The 8,531-nt window shown below is 37.1% G+C and overlaps 1 protein-coding gene across 2 annotated transcripts; it reads left to right on the forward strand.

Annotated features, from left to right (window-relative positions):
- The first annotated feature begins 938 nt into the window (after positions 1-938).
- gal (galanin/GMAP prepropeptide) lies at positions 939-8,207 on the forward strand. Of its 2 annotated transcripts, XM_028003371.1 has the most exons (7): positions 939-1,112; positions 1,195-1,275; positions 2,864-2,918; positions 3,335-3,406; positions 7,077-7,163; positions 7,329-7,400; positions 7,999-8,207. In XM_028003371.1, exons 2-7 carry the CDS (start codon positions 1,195-1,197, stop codon positions 8,058-8,060), a joined length of 429 nt encoding a protein of 142 aa, XP_027859172.1. In that variant the 5' UTR covers positions 939-1,112; the 3' UTR covers positions 8,061-8,207. The 2 variants fall into 2 exon arrangements, with proteins under 2 accessions (XP_027859172.1, XP_027859180.1); XM_028003379.1 differs by lacking the exon at positions 3,335-3,406.
- The last annotated feature ends 324 nt before the right edge of the window (positions 8,208-8,531 follow it).

Here is an 8,531-nt window from a genome sequence, read left to right on the forward strand (position 1 = left end):
CACAGAATTAAAAGTGAGCTAAAAATATTTCCAGCTGGCTGATTGAAAAGTTGCTCCATGTGGTGAAGATGGCATCACAAAGGGAATCTGTTGTCTGAAAACGATCTCCATTATTGTAAATCTCTCCTGACATTCGTCCCAAACATTCTCAGTGAGTTCAGTTGGAGGATTTAGAGGCAGGAAGGGCCTCCTAAAAGAAATCATACGGAGTGATGAACTGCATTCTCAACAGAGAATAAAACTTTCCTGTCTTTTATTGTTCCATGTTTTATTCTCCCTTGTAAAGTCAAAACTGGCAACTTTGTGGTGGGAAGAAGTTATATCCTACAAATATATTCTTTTTGTTTTTTAAGCTCTTTTCTTACATATGATATTTTTCTTTAACAGCACTAAGAATTTAGACCATTTTTCACTTTTTTCTGTCCTCTTGTCTTCATCAAAGAAGGGCAGATTCTAATAATTCATAAGTCTTCATCATTAAATATTTAAATTACAAAATATTTTATCCATTGACAATAAATACATAAATACAATTGTAATATTATTTAACACTCCAAATCTTGATGTCTCCAGGTTTACTCAATGTAAAAAGTGTGTTTGAATCATATAGGTTAGCATTCTTATTAATGAATCTCAGGTGGGGTTTCTAAGGACCACTTCCTGTTTAAACAGACAGCGGGACCGTTGTTTCAGAACTAAATGCTTCATAACTAAAATAAATAAAAACGTATACGTTATAAAACGCCTGACAAGAAGATGCTTTATCGACCAATAGGACTCTCAGTGATGGAGGGAACTCAAGAAATGAACTCTTGATCAGATTAAAAGGAAAAAATATAAGACAGGCGTGTTTTCTCCGTAAAATTCAATCTCAGGTCTCCGAGGGCGACAAGGAAAAATCTGATGATGGCACCATTGAATTCTGCCTAACCTCCCCATCCTGTGAGCAGGAGCAGGAGGGGCTGCTGACGGCAGCAGGCGGCGGCAGGATCAGGCTGCTGAGGCTAATAAAAGGAGGCCGGAGTCCTCACTTCATCCCAAACAGATCAGAGACTCTGCGGCAAACTTCAGCTCGGACAGCGCCACCTGACGGACAGACCGATCAAAGAAAGGTAGGCGCACTTTTTTTCTTGGCCAACACTGTTTCTGATGAAACGGAGCTTTTATTCAGCCTTTATTCTGTTTCTGACTCAGATGCAGAGGTGCTTCGGCGTTTTTTGCGTGACGCTCATCTTTTGCGCAACCCTCTCTGAGACCATCGGTCTGGTTATCGCGGTAAGTTTCTGCGCAGTTAACGCAACTTTGTCCATTTGGCACAATAGCTTCACATTACCAGCTTCTGTTTAGCTTTAGTTCAAAGTCTAAACATTTTAAACCAAATCAAATCTGTATTAAATGTTTGAACATAAACATATCAAAGCTCACCTCTGTTTGTTAAAACCTCTAATGGATGCTCTCTGTCTTTTATTCTTTTTTTTTGTCCTTTGATATTCTCACAACAAATATATTTATTTAGTTTTAACTTATTCTTTTCATACAGACATCAGTGAATTTAGAAGTAGATTTGTGTATTTAAATACACGGCTAAACCACTGATAATTTTGTTAATTTCATTGTATTAGCAGAAGGTGAAGTTGACTAATTTGGACAGATTTAATCATTTACCTATCCTAAATTTACAAATGGCTGCATAATAACGTCTTCTTTTTCCAGCCATTTTAAAAATGTATTTGTTCATGTGACATCCAAGACAACCAATCCAGCTCTGCTTTTCACAAACATTACAAGACGGTTAAGGCTTCTGTTAGTAAAACCCTGAATTGAATCAAAGCTGTTGCTCTGTAACCTCATAGTGTCATGTTTAAATGATTGATATTATGTGAATTATGAGGTAAATATTCAACTTTGCATAAATTGATATTTGGAAGGTGTTAGGCGGTTATTTATTTTGCATTATTTTAAACATTTAAAAAAAATAAAATCAGGTCTAATTTTCTTCTCATCTGTGTCTTAACACAGAAAAGAAAAAAATGTTTGTTTTTCAATGTAATATTTAATACATTGTAAAATGTTTCAAACTGATATCTAGATTCCTTAAAAGCCATGAAAGAAACAAATTTCCAGAACTTACAATTGAAGATCAAACTGTGAAATGCAGCAATGCTAAAAGACAGCTGTGAAAATTTAGGACTCACTTAGCAAAGGTGACATTTAGCATAATAGCAGTTGACTGGATAATAAATAATAATATGTTTGATAGAATATTCAATATTCAACATATAGCTAAGCAAGGTGAATGGCATCAGCTGACTCCCTCACACTGTGGTTGAAACCTGCAGGTTGCGCAGCAGCAGTTGAATTTTTCACCCCTGTGCTTCTTAACTACTTTAAATTAAACACTGGGGAAGAGTGAAAACTGTGTATCAAACAGACAAGGTTACTCCACCAGTCTGGTAGTAATACAGATATTTAAAACAAAAATACAATCAATAGTTACCAATATCTACAGATCTGAAATGCTCATACAGTGATATGTTTTTCAGCCATATCATGCAGACCCAGGTGTAACAAAAAAAACATGTTTAGCTTACGTACAGTATATTATAAGAAAAAACCCAACTGAATATATTTTCTCTTCTTATTCTTAATAGGGATGTCACAACCCTACTAACAATAAGGGTATATGTTATACAACAGATATTAATATCCATATTGTTGTTTTACATTTGGAAGTATTCCATTCCTTCTGATATCTGGGGTCTAGAGTTCCAATCAGCATCATGTCATCTTTTATTGTTAGAGAACTAAAACGACAGGAAAACGTATGAATGAGTTTGTTCTGCTGTGTTTTTGGAACCTTCAGGCAAAAGAGAAACGTGGCTGGACTCTGAACAGTGCTGGCTACCTGTTAGGTCCTCGTAAGTAAGACTGCACACACCCCATGACACACACACACACACTCACGCGCACCCCCACCAGCTCACACCCATCCGCTATTCTTTGTTCTCCCTGAACATGTTGCTCATTTAACAAAGTGCACAAAAGAGCTGATGGAGCTCATCTTTGTGTTGATGTGTTTCTTTGTCTGTGTCCATCTTCTCTGTGTATCAGCTAATGTAGTGTAATTTCATTAGCTTCAGAGGACACATTAAGTTAACAATGGGTGTCCCAGATGTATGTGTGTGTTCTTAATAAGGTCCAGTTAGTTGAGAACACAAAGCCTGTACCCTGAGCAGTGTGTCTCCGCGTGCGAGCGCACTCGCGTGTATGTGTGTGTGTGTGTGTGTGTGTGGAGCCCAGGTAAAGGTTGCTCCTGCCTCATCCTGTGTTTCAGGTCGTATTGATCACCTAATTCAGATAAAGGATTCCCCCAGTGCCAGAGGCAGAGACGAGCTGGTCACTCAATGTAAGATAGAAACATACGGCCGCTGCAGGGCCTTGGCATCAGGCCAGGAATTGCTCTTTATTAACATCTTTTCTTTTTAGCTGCTTCTGTTGTCCATCAGAGGACACATCCTCATGCTGTTCTCTCATGCCTCCATTCTTCTCCATCCCAATGGTGCATTTTTGCCGATGCGTTAAACAGAAGGAATTGAGTGCATCATGAATAAGATTGAATCACAAATAAAAAAAATCTGTAAAACCTCCTGTAAATCTCATAAATAGTCTGATTATATGTTCTTCTAGACTGTTATAACAAGTGGAATCATATTTGAAAAAAAGCAACAATTAAGTAATAACTACATAATTTTGGAGAGGACAAAGGAGGTAAATTTGAATGGCAGTCATTATTTTCCATTGATATCAATTCAGATTTGTCCAGGTGGGGCTCATGTTGCTTACAGCAAGACTGAGTAAAACCCAGATGAGTGATGTTGGAAACATCCTGAAAGATACTGGAGAAAATGGAAATTGAAGAATCTTAAAAAAAAAGACCTCGATTAAATAAAAATACATCATTTATAAACAGGAAGAATGGAAGTGCAATACCACCATTCCCACGGAAATAATAATAGTAATAAATCATCTGACTCCCAGCAAAAGCCAAAACACAAAAATCATGACACCACTGTCTTCTGATTGTCCTTATATCTGGGGTGTATATTTTCTTGCAAAATTCTGCAAAATATTCTATACCCAGACATAAAATCTCTGTAACCATAAATACATACCTGACTTTATGCTTGTTTCTTGTTGTTTTGTTTTTCTTTTTACATTTATGTCTATCAGTATTTTTTGTAGTAATTGACATTTTAAGATACCAAACAGCAATCTGTGTCCTAACGCAAACCTTTTCTCATTGTGGCTTCTCGCATATTTTTATTAACACACATAGCAAATAAAACAATATATGTATATTTTAGTTAAACTAAGTAAATTCATCCGCAGACAAAACAAATTTAAACATGAATTTAAGCATCTATAAAGAATGAACTGATTTGGATGTAACTTGACCCACATATTGACCAGGAAATGGTACGCTGTCCTGCCAAAAGTATTCACTCACCTAACTACAATCAGATTAACTTGAGTTAAATCTTATTCTTAATCCATCTGGTTTCATATGATTTCTACCCACCTTTTGCAACTATAACAACTCAGACTATCGTGGGAGGAGTTCCACTTCCAGAAGCTTTATGACTTTATTTATGGCACCATTCTATAAAAAAGGTACAGTATTTCTGCTGTCTGTCTGTTTTTGGACTAATCCGGCTCACAGTCTCCACTAAGATTTATCCAAAATGTAATATGACTAGTGCTCAGTCATATTACATCACACAGCTAGTTGCATCTAGTTGTCCAAAATGTTTGGCATGGAGAAGCATTGGGGGCTCTCCTCACTGAAACTAAGGGGCTGAGACCATCTGCTGAAAAACTGTCTCATATCACCATCTCTTTGGATCAAATTTTATACTGCACTCTACGCAGTCAGAGTATGTTCTGTTGTCCTGGTAACTGCCAAACCCAGACTTGTCCATTGGCTTGATAGACAGAGGTGTGTTTCATCACAGAACGTATCTCCACTTCTTTAATGTCCATCGTTGGCTAGTTTTACACCACTGCATCACTTTACATTGCTTTGCATTACTCGGCTTTAAGGCTTGGACGCAGCAGCTCAGACATGGCAACCCATTCCATGAAGATCTGTCTGCCCTGCTCTTGAGCTGATGTGAAGGGAACATGAAGTTTGGATTTCAGTCATTGACTGCAGGAGGTTTGTGGTTGCTGTACATTATGGCCATCAATACTTCATGGCGAAGTTACTGAAGTCATTTCCACGTTGTTATGTTGGTGTGCAGTGACTGGTTCCACATGTTGGAACTAAGAGTTACCTGTGTCTGGATGGCAGACCCTGGTATCACTGACTTCTATTATGACCACAGCACGATACATCAACTGTCTCTAAGTGTGATCTGTCTCAGGCAAACAGATTCACTGGGATTGTTTCAATTGGTTCCATTATAGGGACAAAATATATATATATTTAAAAATGTTTTCCTTTTTTTTTTTTTTTTAAGCACAACCATTTGAAAATTTCTACTTGCTGTTAGACATACAGTGTTTCCCTCCAGTGTATTATAAACCTGGATTTATGTACACCAGTAACCCTGAACTGGAAGCATCTTTGCTGCTCTGAGCATTGAACCGGCAGAGCAGACTCATTCCTGAGAAAAGGGGTTTATATATAGTTTATTGAACATGGCATGAAGCTGGGAGCATAACGATCAGCTGGCATCTTACCGCCAAGCGCATCACCGCAGCTGCATCTCTCAAGTTTACTCCGGTGCGGCTGGCGCACCACTTCTCACTCAAACTGGACGATTTGGCAGGTTTTCTTTTAGAGAAGCTTCACCTGCATTTATATCAACGCCCTGAGAGGAGTCATGTTTCTTTGGAGGACACTTCAGATTGTGACTGAAGTACTCTCAATCTTAACTATGAAGGCCGCTCTTTGAACTTTTACAAAGTAAATGTTAAAAAATTTAACATTTTTTAATTTATTTGGAAGCATTTAATTTAACAGCACTTACATTCTCAATAAACAAATGTTAAAATTTCTGTATCTGTGGTCTGTGTTAAAATGTTTGCATTTATGGGTCCATGGAGATGCCTCTGGAGATGCTTAGTTAATTTATGCCTTGTTGCCGGCTCTGAATGCATTAAAAGTGTTTTTAGATCTACTAACTGATGACTTAATTTGGAAGTGCAAATCATTTCTATTCATTTTGATTGTTTTTTTTTTGGTTTGTTGTTTTACAACTCTATAGTTGTGTGTTGGCAATGTCTTCCAGTAACATAATTACCCAGTAATATTTTACATTTCCATATTATGTTTTAATACAAAAACATGGTGGACCGAACACCAGGCTTAGCAGGTTTTCTGGGGGAAACCCTGAACCCTGTACATAAATATCATAAATCGTTTAAGACAAATAGCCCCAGTGACTGAATTCATAAAACAAAAATATATAAAAATAAATCAAACAGCTTCTAGGATAAGGTGTGAGAATCTGTTGCCTTTTCAATACAATCTAAAGCTCTCTTACTCATTGTTAGTGACAACTGCTACAACCTAGAAAACCGCTTTGCTTTTCTGTTTTTATTTTTTAATTGTTCTAGGACATTTTGTGTGTTTGCATTAAAAGTCATATTTTGAATGTACCTTTCTGTTCTCAGCTTCATTGCAATTCCATGAGCCAAGCCCTGCAGCTGGTCTGTACAAGTTCTAAAACTGAAGAAAACATTAACAAACCAAATGTAGTGCTTAGTTATCCAACTGTTAATACTATCCTTGAACTCTTCTGTAGAGAGCATGTATGTATGTATGTGTGTCTGCATGATGCCTCTGAAACAGTGGGGTGTTTAAAAAATACTGTTTATCCTCAAAATAGTTAAACTTTTAATTGCCAAATGACATTTTTAGCTGAGCTAGCTTGGAAATCATTCTTCCATTAAGTTGTAGAAAACAAATGTACTGTATTATTAGAATTAACGCTGCACTGGTTAAAAAACTAATTTGACCGCTTCACTGCTTATATGATTACATTTGACTGTGGTCACTCCTCACTGTCCAGATGGAATAGATGGACACAGGACACTAGGAGACAAGGCGGGTCTGGCTGGCAAGAGAGACATGGGCCAGGACGAAGACTTCAGAACAGGTCTGTCACTCTCTCACACAGATTTTATACTACATTCTGGAATAGATGTGGCTGAAAGTTGCTTGAAGAAAAACCTGGGAATTAGAAAACCTGCATTTGATCATTTGTAAGAAGAAAAAAAAGTCAACTCTAAGGTTCATGCATTTTCCTGCTGTGCCTCTGTAGGTTCCTTGCGAATAGGAGATGAAGACATCATCCATACTGTCATCGATTTCCTGTCGTACCTCAAACTTAAAGGTATTTTTGAGTTAAAGTGAAACTGATGGCACAATTTTGAAATATGAAATAATATGAAAGTGTTTAACTGCCAGAGCTTGGAAATAAATTCAGGAGAGGTGTCTTATTTGAACAAGAAAACTTTCTTATAAAAGAATGCAAATCTTGTCAAAATAATAAAAAGATCATAACAGTAAAACAGCCAAATCTCCTGGGATTTTTAGATGTTACCTAAAAGAAAGAGTGAGAAGGATGGTGGCGAGCCCCTTTACGCAAGTCGTAATCTGTCAGATGTGCGTATTTTTATATCTCATTGAAATGAGAAACTTCCTTGTTATAACAAGATACTGCTCCTCAATGTATTCCCAAACTCTGGCCATGAAAACGCTTCTGAAATTATCGGATTAATTCAAACAAATAATTATCTCACCATTTGGGGGGCATTCATTAAATTCAGTAAATATTTTTCCACATATCAAACCTGTTCAAGAGGGTTAGGGTTCTTACTGTTACACGCCCTGTCGAGACATCTCAAAGGTAATGATTAACATGTGGCTCTAGAGGAAGCAGGACAAGTTTTTCTGAATGCTGTTCATGTTTGTCTTGTGTGTGATTTCAGAGATGGGAGCCCTGGACAGCCTGTCTTCTCCTGTGTCATCAGATGAACTGGCCAATCCCTAACATCTCTCCTCCAACAGTGTTTCAGATGTTTGACCTCCCAGTTCCCTAAATGTCCACTTATCTTAACTCCATGGGCAAACTTATATTCCCCAACTATACATCTTGGTTATTTCTGTTCCTGTGTAAATAAATATTTTATCTACTGAAGCTCACTCTGTGTTTGTCAGCTGCAGATGGGTGCAAATATTAAATATTGTTATGTATATTTACCATTCTGTCACAGGACTGCAAAAATACAGTGAAATTAGCAAATTAAAATAGATTCATGATATGCCTTATTTTATATCCTTGTCTTTACCATTTGAAACAACAATTAATTCTAAAAATGACACAGCTCTTATTTTAAACAGCAAAAAGTAGTGAGTGGTTGAGTTTTGCCTTCTTTGTCCTCAGGTAAGGCAGCACACACCTGGTGAGCAGTGTTAACATGTAAATACAACCAAATTTTACATACTGAAACTTTATTTGATG

This window comes from Xiphophorus couchianus, chromosome 2 (genome assembly GCF_001444195.1).
Source record: "Xiphophorus couchianus chromosome 2, X_couchianus-1.0, whole genome shotgun sequence".
NCBI classification, from domain to species: Eukaryota; Metazoa; Chordata; class Actinopteri; order Cyprinodontiformes; family Poeciliidae; genus Xiphophorus; species Xiphophorus couchianus.

Coding starts and splice junctions, on each gene's coding strand:
- gal (XM_028003371.1), top strand. CDS start 1,195: ATGCAGAGGTGCTTCGGCGTTTTTTGCGTGACGCTCATCTTTTGCGCA. Junction 1,276..2,863: donor CCATCGGTCTGGTTATCGCG/GTAAGTTTCTGC, acceptor TGGAACCTTCAG/GCAAAAGAGAAACGTGGCTG. Junction 2,919..3,334: donor TGGCTACCTGTTAGGTCCTC/GTAAGTAAGACT, acceptor CCTGTGTTTCAG/GTCGTATTGATCACCTAATT.